General features: G+C 46.0%; 1 protein-coding gene across 1 annotated transcript in view; it reads left to right on the top strand.

The window, feature by feature from the left end:
* Positions 1 to 18,371, top strand: part of afap1 (actin filament associated protein 1) — a 405,203-nt gene that overhangs the window by 228,336 nt on the left and 158,496 nt on the right. The window contains exons 5-6 of the mRNA XM_070871376.1: positions 10,194 to 10,405; positions 14,523 to 14,702. Of these exons, the coding sequence (XP_070727477.1) occupies positions 10,194 to 10,405; positions 14,523 to 14,702 (392 nt within the window). The remainder of the gene's footprint in view (positions 1 to 10,193; positions 10,406 to 14,522; positions 14,703 to 18,371) is intronic.

The raw sequence follows: 18,371 nt of genomic DNA, 5'->3' as shown, positions 1-18,371 counted from the left end.
TAGTTGAGACCCAAGCACTGATCCTTGCGGTACCCCACTAGTTACAGCCTGCTAACCCGAAAATGGCCCGTTTATTCCTACTTTGTTTTCTGTCGGTTAACCAATCCTTAGTCCATGCTAGTATATTACCCCCAATCCCATGAACCCTCATTTTGTTTAATAACCTCTTGTGTGGCACCTTATCGAATGTCTTCTGAAAATCCAATGTAAATCCAAGGGGTTCCCCCTTATCTATTCTGCAAGTTACAACCTCAAATAACTAACAGATTTGTCAAACATGATTTCCCTTTCATAAATCCGTGTTGATTCTGCCCAATTATATTATTTTCTATGTGCCCTGTTACCACGTCCTTAATAATAGATTCTAATATTTTCTCTACTACTGATGTCAAGCTAACTGATGGGTAGTTCCCCATTTTCTCTCTCCCTCCTTTCTAAAATAGGACCTCCCATTCTTGGATTAGCTCATGCCCTTCAAGATGCTCCCTTATATTATCCCTCATAATACTTTCAAACACTTTCCCAACAATGGACACAGGTTTATAATTTGAAGGTTTATTCCTCGCCCCTTTTTTTAAAGATGGGAGTCACATTTGCTATTTTTCCAAAGCTCTGGGATTTGGTCTTGATTTCAGTGAACTCTGAAAAATATCCACAAGTGGACCCACAATCATTTGTGCCATTTCCTTCAGAATCCTGGGATGAAAATTGTCAGACCCACAAGCTTTACCTACCTTGAGCTTCAACAACCTCCCAAGTATGTCTTCGCTAATGATTTTAAAATTTTCAGTTTACATTCACCTTTAAACTGTATCTCCAATTCTGGAATTTCTGCCCCCATTTTGTTTGTGAACACTGTTGGAAAAATAAAAATTAAACAACCTTCAGCAATTTATCTTCAGACATCACTTCCCCATTGTGATCTTTGAGTGGGCTAATCCTTCTCAGCATGCTTTGTCTCCCCCTGACAGACATGAAGAATGTTCTACTGTTCTGCTTTATGTTTCCAACAATGTTTTATTCATGATCCCGCTTCTTGGCATTCCTTAGTCTATTTTTAGATACCTCCCTATCCTGTTCCTTTCCTGAAAAATATAAAGTTTCTCTTTCTCCCTAATGACTTTGACAACTTTGTTCGTAAGCTAAACTGGTTACTCTTTTATTCTTCTCCTAATCTCCTTCAGATTTAAATTCCTCTTTATCTTAAAATATATCCCTATTGAAACTATTCCACTTTCCTTCCACAACTTTTACTTCAATCATATTTTCTCATTTTACTATTTCCATACTTCTCTCATACCAGTAGCTCCGATATTTATGGAAGGTGGGAAGGGGCTGGGAGAGTGCGGTAGCGTGGGGAAAAATGGTAAGGGAATGCAGAGGTCCTGCCGAACGACAGGACATTATAGTTATTTTCTTCTGTTTCCCGCAAAATATATATTTTTTCCTCCGTGTTTTCTCACCTGGCCAAATTGACAGGCTGGCCAGCTGCTAAGCGGGAAGACCAGTGGCAGGAGGCACCCACCTGGGACACTTGCGGATGGCCTCTCCATTGGAAGGAGGAACAGAGCAAGAGATCGCAATTTGCGGGTGTTGGGAAGGAAGTCTGCCATCGTGGGAGGAAGGGAGTGAGAGATTGGGGATGGAGGGGAAGTCCAGAAACCGGCCATCGTGGGAGGGAGAAAGAAAGAGGTTCCGATCAGCAGAGGGGAGGCTGAATGCTTCCTTGACGGGCTGGGGGGGGGAACAGTCCTGCTCCTCCTGGCCCACAAGGAGTGCTGTAAAAGGTACTTGCCTTCCTGAGCCGGCAGCTCTCGCCTCCCTTTCTCTGCCGGGTTTCCCGACCCCTGGAACACCCATGTGGCAACTATTAAATTTAAATCAGGCTCCCAATTGCACTATGGGAACCCGATTTAATTATGTTAATGAAGTGCCCCACCTCTCCATGGCGTGACACGCACACCACACACAACCCGGTATAATAAAAACAGCAACGGACATATACCCGGCGGTTTGGAGTTGCTTACCCTGTTAACATTTTTAACCCCAACCCTCTCCCGCCCATTATGGGATGGTTAATATCGAGGCCTCTTATTTAAAATTGAGCTTTTAATTGGCTTACTTTTGTTTTCTACCCACATGTCTACCATGAATGATAGAACATTATGGTCACTAGATCCCAAATTTTAACCTTTTTATTTGAAATGTGCTAACACTTTTGCTAAAATACAGACAAAGGATTTTGGGACCAATGTGTTGAGCATTCCTATGCTAGTATTCCATTGTGTAATGTAATAAGGTTTTACCTTCTTTGGAGTCAATGGGCTGGATTTTCAGCTGGTTTGCGCCCCATTTAACGCCTTGGGGCGCAAAAAAGATTTTTTGGGGGCGTGAAATGAGACGCACAATATTTAAGGACATTTTAAAAGATGGGGGCCATGCTAGGTCGAGACCAAGTAATCCTGGCTGCTATATTCATAAAGTTTAGAACTGGAAGAAGGCTTATTATTGATCATTTGCAATGTAATCGAAAAGGTCGCAAACATTTGGGGAGGAGGCCCTACCTTCCACAGGTTTTTACAGAGAACATCGCTCATACCTCCAGCTCTCTGAGGCACAGTACGTTAGAAGGCTGCGCTTCCGAAAAGAGGTGGTCACAGAGATATGCCAGCTCCTACAGTCAGACCTACTGCCTACAGTGGCAACAGGACTGCACTGCCTATCGAGGTGAAGGTGACTGTGGCACTTGCCTTCTATGCCTCCGGCTCCTTTCACTCATCAGCGGGGCCATCTGCTCCATCTCGCAGCATGCTACACATCGTTGTATTCCAGTCATCGCCAGGTGACTAATGCACTGTCCGTATGCAGAATAGACTTCAGAAACTTCCCAATGAACAGGGAGACCCAAAATGAGAGGGCTATAGGTTTTGGACAATTTTCTGGCTTCCCCAAGGTTCAGGGTGCCCTTAACTGTACGCACACATCGTCCTGCGAGCACCTTTACAGAATGCTGAGGTTTTCCGAAACCGAAAGGGATTCCACTCCATGAACATACAGATTGTCTGCGATCATAGTCAGCGCATCATGGCAGTCAATGCCCAATACCCAGGGAGCATCCATGATGGTTTCATCTTGCAGGGAGACAGAGGGAAGTAAAATCGGGGCAGAAGCAAAAGGTAGAAAGGAGATAAGGAAAAGTGGAGGGCAGAGAAATCAAGGGCAAAAATCAAAAAGGGCCACCTTACAACACAATTCTAAAAGGATAAAGAGTGTTTAAAAAAAAACAAGACTGAAGGCTCTGTGTCTCAATGCGAGGAGCATTCATAATAAGGTGGATGAATTAACTGCAGAGATAGCTGTTAACGGATATGATGTAATTGGGATTACGGAAACATGGCTCCAGGGTGACCAAGGCTGGGAACTCAACATCCAGGGGTATTCAATATGCAGGAAGGATAGACAAAGGAAAAAGAGGTGAGGTAGCGTTACTGGTTAAAGAGGAGATTAACGCAATAGTAAGGAAGGACATGAGCTTGGATGATGTGGAATCTGTATGGGTAGAGCTGCGGAACACCAAAGGGCAGAAAACGCTAGTGGGAGTTGTGTACAGACCACCAAACAGTAGTAGTGAGGTTGGGGATGGCATCAAACAGGAAATTAGGGATGCGTGCAATAAAGGTACAGCAGTTATCATGGGTGACTTTAATCTCCATATAGATTGGGATAACCAAACTGGTAGCAATACGGTGGAGGAGGATTTCCTGGAGTATATTAGGGATGGTTTTCTAAACCAATATGTCGAGGAACCAACTAGAGAACTGGCCATCCTAGACTGGGTGTTGTGCAATGAGAGAGGATTAAATAGCAATCTTATTGTTCGTGCCTTGGGGAAAAGTGACCATAATATGGTAGAATTCTTTATTAAGATGGAGAGTGACACAGTTAATTCAGAGACTAGGGTCCTGAACTTAAAGAAAGGTAACATCGATGGTATGAGACGTCATTTGGCTAGGATAGATTGGCGAATGATACTCAAAGGGTTGACGGTAGATAGTCAATGGTAGACATTTAAAGATCACATGGATGAACTACAACAATTGTACATCCTTGTCTGGCGTAAAAATAAAACGGGGAAGGTGGCTCAACCGTGGCTAACGAGGGAAATTAGGGATAGTGTTAAATCCAAGGAAGAGGCATATAAATTGGCCAGAAAAAGCAGCAAACCTGAGGACTGGGAGAAATTTAGAATTCAGCAGAGGAGAACAAAGGGTTTAATTAGAAGGGGGGAAATAGTGTATGAGAGGAAGCTTGCAGGGAACATAAAAACTAACTGCACAAGCTTCTATAGATATGTGAAGAGAAAAAGATTAGTGAAGACAAATGTAGGTCCCTTGCAGTCAGAATCAGGTGAATTTATAATGGGGAACAAAGAAATGGCAGACCAATTGAACAAATACTTTGGTTCTGTCTTCACTAAGGAAGGCACAAATAACCTTACGGATACACTAGGGGACCGAGGGTCTAGTGAGAAGGAGGAACTGAAGGAAATCCTTATTAATTAGGAAATTGTGTTCGGGAAATTGATGGGATTGAAGGCCGATAAATCCCCAGGGCCTGATAGTCTGCATCCCAGAGTACTTAAGGAAGTGGTCCTAGAAATAGTGTATGCATTGGTGGTCATTTTCCAACATTCTATAGACTCTGGATCAGTTTCTATGGTTTGGAGGGTAGCTAATGTAACACCACTTTTTAAAAAAGGAGGGGGAGAGAAAACAGGTAATTATAGACCATTTAGCCTGATGTCGGTAGTGGAGAAAATGTTGGAATCAATTATTAAAGATGTAATAGCAGTGCATTTGGAAAGCAGTGACAGGATCGGACCAAGTCAGCATGGATTTACGAAAGGGAAATCATGCTTGACGAATCTTCTAGAATTTTTTGAGGATGTAACTAGTAGAGTGGACAAGGGAGAACCAGTGGATGTGGTGTATTTGGACTTTTACAAGGCTTTTGACAAGGTCCACACAAGAGATTAGTGTGCAAAATTAAAGCACGTGGTATTGGGGGTAATGTATTGACGTGGATAGAGAACTGGTTGGCAGATAGGAAGCAAAGAGTAGGAATCAACGGGCCCTTTTCAGAATGGCAGGCAGTGACTAGTGGTGTACCGCAAGGTTCAGTGCTGGGACCCCAGCTATTTACAATATACATTAATGATTTAGACGAAGGAATTGAATGTAATATCTCCAAGTTTGCAGATGACACTAAGCTGGGTGGCAGTGTGAACTGTGAGGAGGATGCCAAGAGGCTGCAGGATGACTTGGACAGGTTCGGTGAGTGGGCAAATGCATGGCAGATGCAGTATAATGTAGATAAATGTGAGGTTATCCACTTTGGTGGCAAAAACAGGAAGACAGAATATTATCTGAATGGTGACAGATTAGGAAAAGGGGAGGTGCAACGTGCCCTGGGTGTCATGGTACATCAGTCATTGAAAGTTGGCATGCAGGTACAGTAGGCGGTGAAGAAGGCAAATGGCATGTTGGCCTTCTTAGTGAGAGGATTTGAGTATAGGAGCAGGGAGGTCTTATTGCTGTTGTACAGGGCCTTGGTGAGGCCACACCTTGAATATTGTCTACAGTTTTGGTCTCCTTGTCTGAGGAAGGACATTCTTGCTATTGAGGGAGTGCAGCGAAGGTTCACAAGACTAATTCCTGGGATGGCAGGACTGACACATGAGGAAAGACTGGATCGACTAGGCTTATATTCACTGAAATTTAGAAGAATGAGAGGGGGAAAATTCTGATGGGGATTGGACAGGTTAGATGCAGGAAGAATATTCCCGATATTGGGGAAGTCCAGAACTAGAGGTCACAGTCTAAGGATAAGGGGTAAGCCATTTAGGACCGAGATGAGGAGAAACTTCTTCACTCAGAAAATTCTACAGGTTCACAATTCTCTACCACAGACAGTTGTTGAGACCAGTTCGTTGGATATATTCAAGAGGGAGTTAGATGTGGCCCTTATGACTAAAGGGATCAGGGGGTATGGAGAGAAGGCGGGAGTGGGGTACTGAAGTTGCATGATCAGCCATGATCATATTGAATGATGGTGCAGGCTCGAAGGGCCGAATGGCCTACTCCTGCACCTATTTTCTATATTTCTATGTTCCAGCATCAACCACAAGACCAGAGCTGGATGCTCCGGGACAAAGGTTACGGCCTCGCCACCTGGCTCATGACCCCCTTCCGCAACCCTCAGACAGAAGCCGAGCATCGCTATAATGAGAGCCATGCAGCTACATGCAACATCGTCGAACAGACAATTAGCCTGCTCAAGCAGTGCTTCCGATGCCTGGACCACTCTGGTGGCTGCCTGCACTACTTCCCCTCAGCAAGTCTCTGAGTTCATTGTGGTGGGCTGCATATTACACAACTTAGCCATCATGAGGGGCAGGAATTGCTAATGGGGATTGCAGGACCACCTCAGGAAAGAGGGGTGCAGGAGGAGAAAGACGAAGGCGAGAAAGAGAAGCCTGGCAAGGAACCGATTCTGCCACCACCACCACCACCACCCCCACCACAACCATAGGAGAGGCATCATGGAGATTTCGCCGCTGCAAAAACTTTACGATGGCCGCTCATAATTGAACACTTTGCTTGAAGAGTGGACGGCACGTTTGAGCGTTGCCTGGTCACTCTATTCCACCTCCTATTCTGTAAATGAGACACTACACAGGAATATTTAAGGTGAACAAAAGAATTTATTAAACATTGTAACATTGTAAACTTTGTAATGTAACCTTCATTGTGAAACTTTAATATAATAAAATAATTAGCTGCATCCAGCAGTGTGATCATTCATCATCATCATAGGCAGTCCCTTGAAACCAGGACTTGCTTCCACGCCAAAAAAAGGACGAGTTCACAGGTGTTTCATTGAAGGACCCGAACTACATCCTGAAGGGTGGAAGATGCCTGTGCGTGCATTTTTTTTAACATAGGGTGACCGTTGCACACCAGCCACCACACGGGCTTGACAGAGCTAGGTATTGGTCCAGTGGCAAGGATTACCCAAGACAACTAGAGACCAGCTCTGCTGCATGGACCTAGTACGCACACATATTGAAGTGTGGGCTGGCCTGTGCTGCCCCTGGCCCCGAACACGCGCCTCCCCTGGGCCTCGATCACTTCCTCCACAGTCTCTCGCAGCTCCTTCGCCCCGATCTCGCCGCTCCTGCTGCATCTGTCCACGCTCCAACATTATCAGCAACATAATCCAGAACATCATAATACTGTGACATTAAACATACAATGCATCCAGCATCAAAAACATAATGCAGCATCATAATATCCTGCCCCACTACTTTTTCCCACCGGCTTTTGCCCCCCTTCCACTTATCACCCTCCCTTGCTTGCTGCTCCTAACCAAAGTGGCACCAAGATGGCATGCAGCAATGTTGCCAGAGCACTGCTGTGTTGGGGGGAGAGACAATGGAGATGTCGCCTGGGGACGCACTGGAACAGTGGTGTGAAAGGCCCGGCTTCTGACTGGCTAGCCTCTTCATCGGCATCACCAGTCACAGGTGGTTTGGGTGTGACAGTGGGGAATTCAGACAGTGCGGCGGGAGGGTTTATGGACTGCATCACCTGCCCAAGCTGAAGCAGAGCTCGTGCCTGTGATGTGCCATATTCTGCAAGGGTTCGCGCCACACACTCCAGGACTCCACTGTTACTGCTGGAGGCCACCAGCCTCATGTGGGCATTGATGGCCTCACAGGTATCATGGCTCGCGCTGACAATCTGCGACCCTACCTCCGTAATCCTACCCATGACATCAAGTAGCTGACGGCTGACCTGCATGCTCTCCCTGGACATTCCCACCATGTCCAGTTCCATGTCTGTCAGCAGAACGATTTGCCGACTCACCCTCTGGAGAGATGTCATGCGGGATTCAACCCCAGCACTGCATTGCTGCACGCCACTGGTCCCAGGAGCCTTGGAATTGTCAAACCCCGAGAACGTCACGTCCTCCTCAGAGGAGCTGAGTGCCGGTGGTAGAACAGGAGGATTGAAGCTGTGCCGGAGTCACTCATCGGTGTCCTCCTCTTCCTCCTCCTCTAGATGATGGCCTGATGCGCAGGGGCCCCTTAAGGGTTGCTGCGCCTGTGGCTGTTCATCTGGAAGTAGAAAGCAATAGACAAGTGGCTAGCAGCAGAGGAGGGGGCAGGGTGACGTGAGGAAGGTCGCATAGCACAGGCTCATTTGAAGGATCGCCACTACTCCATTATATCTAGTCCACACACTGCATGACATTGTCCCAGCCCAGCCTAACCTGATCCAGAGGCACTGCAGGACATTGCCCTAACCTATGTCAAGGAGTGTATTTCAAGGAGTGTGCAGGACATTGCCCCAACCCAGCCCAGGGAGTGTGCAGGATTTACCCTCAGTATCCGAGAGGGGCTCAGCCTCCCCCCCCCCCCCCCACCCCCACACTGGCAGCTGCCCGACCTGTGACGCCGATGAGGCCTGCCACTCTCTCCTCAATGTCCATGAGCGGCAGGGTCTGAGGTGGACCATCGCCACCTGCTCCCAATGATTGTGAGATTTCTTGACCTGCAAAGCTGAAAATGGGTTTGCTTACAAAGAGGGTCCATCTGCTCTTGTGGCACAGATAGTCACGAAAGCACTTATACTATACTGTCTGAATGTAATACAGTCCTCTGTTTAATGGCCTTGGAAGTTGCAGGTAGTTCATCAGGAGGACATCGAAGTGCGGTGCTACTCAACCTATCTTCATAGGTCAACCTCCTCATCTCCGGAATCAACCTAGTGAATCTTTTCAGAACAGCCTCCATGATTGGATCAGCCATGATCTTATTGAATGGCAGAGCAGGTTCGAGGGGCCAAATGGTCTACTCCTGCTCCTATTTCTTATGTCCCTATCTTATGAGATATCAGAAAGCAATCTTAATAAAGTGTAAAGATCATTCATGGCAAATAGGGTGCCGAACTAAGCCTACCTATGTGTCATACATTTTAGGAGGCAACCCACAGAGTGCTGAGAGGCTCCAACAGCAAGAGAACAAATAGTGTGTCAGATTTATCATTGAAGTAATGAAAGAGTGCATGAATTAAAATTATATTCACTCTTAACAACCCTTGAAAGATCATTAAACTTCTGTCGGCATCGTGTGCCAGTCCTGATCACAGTGTCTGAGGCAGAGACCACCTCAGCGATTTCCCTCCAAATTCTTTTTAAAAATTGATGACAGTGGTCTAGATCCACCCCTATGATGCAACTCCTTCCATCTTCTTTCCACAGCCCCCACGAGAGCTTCATTAGCCTTGTGGCTGAATCGCCTGGCACACTGTCACGAATCGTCATCCTCCATCATCAAAATCCAAATGTAAAATGGCTGATTCAGCCCCGGGTGTACTGCGTATGTGCGCGGCAGCGTCCTGCATTTGTGTTTGTGACCGGACAGCAGACTAGAAGTGCGGGAAGAAAAAAAAATTGCACATGCGCCGAACGGCCGATTTCTTTCGTGCCGGAACTTTCGGCTCCTGCGCATAAATTGTGTGGTGCAACGCTGGAGTTAACGCTAACGCTCCTCGTGAACTTTCATTTGCCGAAAGTTTCTCGCTCAGCGCTAACGTTAACCCAGTGCTAAATTTTTGAATCTACCGCGAATTGTGCCTGGAAACAGACATAAACGCAAAAAGTCGAAAATCCAGCCCTTTCATTGTTGTTGGTTGCTTTCCTCAGCAGAAATAATGGTTTGAGTGAAGTCCATGAGAAGACAAAAACTGCACATCTTCTGTGAATAGAACACGTTGATGGGCCAAAAGACATTTTCTAATTTAATCCCTTCTATCCTTAAGTTTAGTAAATTCAGATAAATGTTAAAACAAGAATTCATTCAGTTCCAGGTGCCTGAATTAGCATTGGTTATTTCCCATTGCTTCCAGGACACAGAAAATAAGTTCATGCCTGATACTCACATTTCTCAAGATCCAACTACTTGTTCGCATTTGGAAAGTAATGATGTTGCACATTTTTTCGGGAATTAAAAAGTTAAATTTACTTACAAATTGGGTATAGCACATTGTCCTATACGTTATTGGCAGTGAGAAAATCTATTGCTGATAGACTGTATTGAACCTGCTTTCATGCATTATCTTTTCTTACAGATTATGATTCAGATGCCATGAGTAGCTCCTATGAATCATATGATGAAGATGATGAGGATGGGAAGGGGAAGAAACTGAGACACCAGTGGCCATCTGAGGAGGCATCAATGGACTTGGTGAAAGATGCTAAGATCTGTGCTTTTCTTCTGCGCAAGAAACGTTTTGGACAGTGGACAAAACAATTTTGTGTCATTAAAGACAACAAACTATTGGTATGCTTCTTTTCTTTTTGGTCTGATAGTGAAACACCCTCTAATTTTCTACTATTGGTCTCTTGGGAACCAAGCACACAAGTGCAGGTAGGAGGATGAGTGGTTGATCTGTTACCAGGTTTTTAATAATGCTACTATGAACCTGATACCATAAGGTGTGTAAGAGTGGACCAGAATTCTTTGAAAAAGTATATTTTAATGTCATATGAGTTGATAAAAATAAACCTTTTCATACAGCCAGTAATTGGACCCAAGTTTGAAGCAAAAATAGACTTACTGCCTTACGATAAACATTTATTATCAAAATGTTAATTATTATTAAATATTGTTGTTATGACTTTACAGTTGTCAGAGGCTGACACTCCAGCACGTTTTAGGTTTTTAATTTGTTTTTTTTAATCAATTCACAACGGAGCTAGAACAGGTAAAGAAGGAATTTGGGGTCAGGTCACACCTTTTTTTTTAAGATTCTTAAATCCCAATAGGAAGAGAGGTGCAGATTATCGGTAATAAAGTGTCACTTGATATCACCATTAATGATTCATTCCATCATTTTGCTGATGCTTGGGAGTAGGCTGATAGGGTGGTTGTTGCTCGAGTTGGATTTGTGCTGCTCTTTGTGGACCAGGTTATGCTTAAACAATTTTATGATACAATTATATTATCAGATAGATGCCAATACTGTATCTGTGGCATGCTCATCTACATTCCTTATTGAACCAGAGTTGATCATTTGGCTCAATGGTGATGGAATCGATAAGGAATATGCCGGTCATGAGGGTACAGATTATGGTGGTGTACAATTCTGCTGCTGCTAATTGTCCACAGTGCCTCGGTGCATGTCCAGTTATGACGGGCTAGATCAGTTCTTAATCTATCCCACTTAGTACGGTGATAGAGCTACCTAACATTATGGAACGTATCCTTAGTATGGTGATCAGACTTAGTGGATGAAATTCATTATCACCCTATTTGGCAGCAGTAATAGTTGGGAAGCGTAAAACTTAGCGCCAGGCGCAGAAATTTTGCCCCTTTCAAAAAGGAGCTAAATCAAGCACTCCACTTCTTGGGGTGCTAACGGGGCAGATGCCTCAGCAGCGCTGCACATTGGGCCGTGCAGCGCTATCATGTCTAAGGGGCTCTTCCCTCTTACAGGGAAGCTCCCAAGCTCAGACTCTGCAAAGGGAAAATGGACCTACCTGGAGCAGGGGTGCCATGAGATCAGCCTGGCACTCAAGCAGAGTACTGGGCTGAGCGATCGTGGCCAGGACCCCACGAAGAAAACTGAGCAGCAGTGCGAACAATAAAATGTTTTTTTTTTTAAATTTCTATCGTCCACCTTGCCTTTAATTATTGACCCGGTAGCGGCCAACCGCCCGATCTGCGCCTCCTGCAGCTGCCGGTTTCTTCGCCCGGCACTGCTGCAGGGGGCGAAAGTGAATTTTGGAGCGATGCTCGCAGCGATGACATCACGATCTCTGGATGAAGGAGTCGTTAACAGCGTCGCGCCCGGTCGGTAACTCATTTGTGCCCCGTTGGGGGGGTGCTAACGGGAGGCACAAATGAATTGAATTTCTAGCCCTTGATTCCTAAAAGGACTGTGCACTTTTTTCCCTACCAATGTTGTTATTTACAGATGTATCTGTGGCAGGTAGGTTGGTGAGGATGAGATCAAGTAGGTTATTCTCTTGTATTGGTTCCCTTGCCAACTACTGCAAGCCCAGTCTGACAGCTATGTCTTCAGCAATTGGCCAGCCCAGACAATGGTGCTAGTACCATGACACTCTTGATGATGGACATTGAGTATATTCTGTGCCATTGCTATGATCAGTGCAACCTCCAAGTGGTGTTCAACGTGGAAGAGTACTGATTCATCAGCTGAGGGAGGGCGATAGGTGGTAGTCAGTGGGAGGTTTCCTTGTCCATGTTTGACCTGAAGCCATGAAGCTCCTTGTACTCTAGAGCCAATGTTGAAGACTCCCGGGGCCATTCTCCTCCGACTGTACACGACTTAGCTCTCCCCCCACCCCACCTCTGGTGGGTCTGTCCTGCCAGTGGGACAGGTCATACCCAGGGATAGTGATGAAGGAGTCTGGGATATTGGTTGAAAGGTATGATTCTGTAATATGACTATGTCAGGCTGTTCCTTGACTAGTCTGTGGGACAGCTCTCCAACTTTGGCACCATTCCCCAGTTGTTAGTGAGGAAGACTTTGTGGGGTCGACTGGGTTAGGTGAGTCCTCATCTCGTCCTAGTCCACAGGTGACTGGTCTGTCTGGTTTTGTTACTTTTTGTAGTGCTTCAGAGGGTCACAGGGTCAGCCACATGGTGTGGGTCTGGAGTCACACAAATGCCAGACCAGGTACAAATGGCATGTTTCCTTCACTAAAGGACATTCGTTTTACCCATGAAAGGTCTTTCTGACCCCATGGCAGAATTTGTATAGCTACTTTGGCAATGTCTCTACCAACATTTGCTTTGACAGCAAAGCTAACCTTGGTAGATAACATTGGTTTTCCATTGACTCTGGTTAAAACCACTGGCCTGTCCATGTTGAGCAATTTGACTGAAGCTAGTGGTATAATTCCTAAGATACAGGAAAATATTCAACATTTTTCTAAGTATAGAGGAAAATAGCTTTAGGGAACAGTACACTAAGGAAGGGGCAGTAGTAGCTTTTTAGGGGTGTGAGTAAAAGCTGAAAGGGGAAACAGTGAAACCTTCCCTGCTGTGACCAATGGATAAACATGGGAAGCAGAGAAGGAAATGATTGATGGTGGAGAGGTGTCGGTATGGTTATGTGGGGCTAAGCAGAAAAAATGTGGCAGGATGTCTTGCCTTTATGTTCCAGGTGAAATTATTACATTTCTTTCTGCACTACAATCAGGGCCAGGTGTAAATACTGCTCACATTTATAGACAGTGCCACCTCTTGCCATGCCCATTTACAAAATCCCTTTGGAGCCCACCAACTATTCGAGTGAAAGAGGATGTCCCCTGATCATGAGCTTACTCCACCGGTATCTCCATGGCTGAATCTGAAAACTTGGGGCAGTGCTAGAACTCTTTTTTTTTTTGCACCATAGTGTTCCTTCCCTGCTTTGGACACCAAAAGTCACACCGCTTTTAAGCTTCTGCAAGTCCATGACAGCCCCTGAATCGATAAGCTGCATATGATGAGCGCATTTCAAGCTGGCAGCTCGCTTAACTCAAGAAAATGAGGGGTGATCTGGAAATGGGACGGGTCTCCCACCGATTCCTCTGAGCAGGTCTTTCTTTTGCATTGGGAGACCAAAATTAGCTCAGTGACTCTTGTTGAGGTAAAGTTCCGGGTTGCTGGCAACCATTGAGCACCTCACACAAGTGGCTAGTCTGCAAGTGTGAGCCTATTCAGTGAATATTGGCAGGTTTGTTACCAGTATCCTGTCATCCCTGATTCCTCCTATCCATACCTTCCAGGTGAGGCTCACTGAATAGCAATGAGGAATAGGAACTATGGCTGATATTTTCTCCCGAACCCAAGTGCACTGAAGTAAATTGTGGTACCTCGACTGCTTCCCATGCTAATTCAGTGCAGATCTGGAAGCTTCTGATCTATGTGGCTTAGCGCTACACCACACAGTGCATTTTCCATTCATTGTCTGGGAAGACTCTTTCATCCTCCGTTCGCTGAAATAAATAGTTCTTTTTCTCAAGGCTGCACTTTCTCCAAGGGAGATCCAAACTGGGCCTCACATTGACTATTATTAGTTCCATTATATGGCTCACTAAGAAGCAGCGCTTCTGCAGGGTAGTATTGATTCTAATAATCAAATGCTCTCCCCGACATCCTACACCCCCAACCTCCACCAACCATGGGCAGAACCCTCCCTTTGCACACCATGTTCCATCTTCTGGCTCAATAGAGAATTGACAAACTTGTCCAGTAAAGGCAGGCAAGTTTCTTCTATAACACAAATGTATTTTAAAATACCATGATAGTGTTTTATTTAAAAAGTGCTTTCAATGAATTCTGTAGAAAATATACTCGATGTATCGCTACGCAATAGGTCACGGTACTCTTAAAAAATATTATACAAAAGTTAATACTGAACTTGGGATTTAATCTTTGGTTTTAGTGCTACAAAAGTTCCAAGGATCATCAACCTCAGATGGAGTTATTGCTGATGGCCCACAATGTGTCCTATGTTCCTAAAGACAGCAAAAGGAAAAAACATGAGCTACGCATCACCCAACAAGGAGCAGACATATTGGTACTGGCTGTGCAAAGCAAAGAACAAGCAGAGGAGTGGCTGAAGGTAGGAATGGTTGTTTGTGAGGGTAATTATCTTTTAGTCCTTTATTCAGGGCAACTCAATTAAAAATTGTTCTCAGACACAGAAGGCCAAATGGCCTTTTTTCAAAATTGAGCTCATTATATCCTATATATGCAATTTTGACAGCATATGCTTGATCAAAATTCAGTTACTGATCTATATAGAACAGGTAACAACATGAAAGGAACCTTAATAATTATTTTCTGCTTAAGATGTTTCCTATTAGATTTATTGGCCTTTATTTCCACGGTGGTTCTCGTATTCTTTTGCCGTAACTTGGCCGAGATCAGAAGAGCCCTTGCAGAAGCAGCATAAACAGCTGTCTATGCTGATTCTGGGGCGGGCAAATCTGCCAATCCCCTGCCCCGAAGTTACAGCAGGAAATATGGAGAACCCCTGTGGAAATTCAGAGCATTTTATTTTTGCTTGGGGTTTGAGAGAGTGCAAGTATTGCACGTGCTGCAGTGAATATTTTTTAAAAGACATAACTCTAGGTTTGACTATGGGTTTTGTTTTTAACCACAAATATTATGGATAGTGTTGTGTATCTGTAAAGCATGCACTCCCATGTTCCGCCACCAGGGAGCGCATGCCCTGAAGTCACAAGGGATCTCAGAATCCCTTGGGAGCACTGTATATAAGCCGGCCCCTAAGGCCTGTTCCTCACTCTGGAGTGTCTTAATAAAGACTGAGGTCACTGTTACTTTAACCTCCCTGTGTGCAGTCTCATCTGTGTTTGGAACACAATAACTGGCGACGAGTATATGAGTCCAACGCAAAGATGCAGCAAACTGTGGGCATCCTGGAGAAGTTCTGGGAGGGTGAGGACTGGGAAGCCTATGTCAAACGCTAGACCAGTACTTTGTAGCCAACGAGCTGGACGGAGAAGGAAGCACTGCAAAAAGGAGGGCGGTCCTCCTCACGGTCTGCAGGGCACCGACCTACAGCCTAATGAAGAATCTTCTGGCTCCGGTGAAATCCACAGATAAGTCGTTTGAGGAGCTGTGTACACTGGTTCGGGAGCATCTTAACCCGAGGGAGAGTGTGCTGATGACGAGGTATCGGTTCTACACGTGCCAGCGATCTGAAGGTCAGGAAGTGGCGAGCTACGTCGCCGAGCTAGGGCGACTTGCAGGACAATGTGAGTTTGATGACTACCTGAAGCAGATGCTCAGAGTCTTTTGTGTACTGGGCATTGGCCACAAGACCATCCTACGAAAACTTTTGACTGTAGAGACACCGACCCTCAGTAAGGCCATTGCAATCGCACAGGCGTTTATGTCCACCAGTGATAACACCAAACAAATCTCTCAGCACACAAGTGCTAGCAATGTTCATAAATTAACTGGAACAGTGTTTGAGAGCAGAAATGTGCAGGGCAGAAACCACGAATCTGCAACCGACAGCAGGCCTCAGGTGACCCAGATGACTCAGAGTCCGCAACAAAGGATGAATGAAAGGCAATTCACACCTTGTTGGCATTGTGGAGGGTTTCATTCAGCCAATTCATGCCGCTTCAAAGGCCCACAGACACCAAGACAGAGGCTATCAGGAACGCACCCAGGCCACAGAACGTCACGGAGCTGCGGTCGTTCCTGGGACTCCTCAACTATTTTGGTAGCTTCCTACCGGGGTTAAGCACCCTCTTAGAGCCCCTACATGTGTTATTACGTAAAGGTGAGAACTGGGTATGGGAAAAAAAACAAGTAATTGCTTTTGAGAAAGCCAGAAACATTTTATGCCCCAACAAGCTGCTTGTATTGTATAACCCGTGTAAAAGACTTGTGCTAGCATGTGATGCGTCGTTGTACGAAGTCGGGTGTGTATCACAACAAGCTAATGTTGCGGGGAAGTTGCAACCTGTCGCCTATGCCTCCAGGAGCTTATCTAAGGCCGAGAGGACCTACAGCATGATTGAGAAAGAGGCATTAGCGTGTGTCGTCGGGGTAAAGAAAATGCATCAGTACCAGTTTGGCCTCAAATTTGAGCTGGAAATCGATCACAAGCCCCTCATATCCCTGTTCGCTGAAAACAAGGGGATAAATACGAATGCCTCAGCCCGCATACAAAGGTGGGCACTCGCGCAATCAGCGTATAACTGTACCATCCACCACAGGCCAGGCACCGAGAACTGTGCGGATGCTCTTAGTCGGCTACCATTGCCCATCACGGGGGTGGAAATGGTGCAGCTTGCAAACTTGTTGATGGTGGCGCAGCCCGCAGACTTGTTGATGGTCATGGAAGCGTTTGTAAATGATAAATCACCTGTCACTGCCTGCAAGATTAGGACTTGGACCAGCCAAGTTCCTCTGCTGTCCTAGTAAAAAGCTGTGTACTGCATGGGAGCTGGGCCAGCATCCCTGCTGAAATGCAAGAGCTAATCAAGCCATTCCAGTGGCGAAAGGATGAGCTGTCCATTCAGGCAGACTGCCTGTTGTGGGGTAACCGCATAGTGCTACCCAAAAAGGACAGGGAGACGTTCATCTCTGATCTGCACAGCACACACCCGGGTATAGTAATGATGAAAGCGATAGCCAGATCCCACGTGTGGTGGCCCGGTATCGACTCTGACTTGGAGTCCTGTGTATGGCAATGCAGCGTGTGTGCTCAGTTGAGCATTGCGCCCAGAGACGCACCACTAAGTTTGTGATCCTGGCCCTCCAGACCATGATCGAGGATCCATATCGATTATGCGGGCCCGTTTCTTGGCAAAATGTTACTGGTGGTGGTGGATGCTTTTTCAAAATGGATTGAATGTGAAATAATGTCGGGAAGCACCGCCACCGCCACCATTGAAAGCCTGAGGGCCAAGTTAGCCACCCACGGCCTGCCTGACATACTGGTCAGTGACAACGGGCCATGTTCCACCAGTACCGAATTTAAAGAATTCATGACCCGCAATGGGATCAAACATGTCACCTTGGCCCCGTTTAAACCAGCCTCCAATGGGCAGGCAGAGCGGGCAGTACAAACAATTAAACAGAGCCTCAAACAAGTCACAGAAGGCTCACTCCAAACCCACCTGTCCCGAGTACAGCTCAGCTACCGCACGAGACCCCACTTGCTCACAGGGGTGCCCCCGGCTGAGCTACTCATGAAAAGGACACTTAAAACCAGACTCTCGCTGGTTCATCCCAACCTGCATGATCAGGTAGAGAGCAGGCGGCAGCAACAAAATGTAAACGATGGCCGCGCCACTGTGTCACGGGAAATTGATCTGAATGACCCTGTGTATGTGCTAAACTATGGACATGATCCCAAGTGGATCGTGGGCACGGTGATAGCTAAAGAAGTGAGTAGGGTGTTTGTAGTCAAACTAGACAATGGACAAATTTGCAGAAAGCACCTGGACCAAACGAGGCTGTGGTTCACAGACAACCCTGAATAACCTACTGCAGCCACCACCTTTTTCGAGCCCACAACACATACCCAAAGGATCAACGACACCACCCTGGACCAGGAAATCGAACCCATCACGCCCAACAGCCCTGCAAGACCAGGCTCACCCAGCAACCCTGCAGGGCCAACAACACGCCAGCCCAGCGAGGGTACAGCCAACACTCCAGAGTGAGGAACAGGCCTTAGGGGGCCGACTTATATACAGTGCTTCCAAGGGATGCTGGGATGCATTGGGACTTCAGGGGATGCGCT

Source organism: Pristiophorus japonicus, chromosome 2 (genome assembly GCF_044704955.1).
Source record: "Pristiophorus japonicus isolate sPriJap1 chromosome 2, sPriJap1.hap1, whole genome shotgun sequence".
NCBI lineage: Eukaryota > Metazoa > Chordata > Chondrichthyes > Pristiophoridae > Pristiophorus > Pristiophorus japonicus.
The sequence above is the reverse complement of the archived record's forward strand: the minus strand, read 5'-3'. Positions and strand labels throughout refer to the sequence as shown.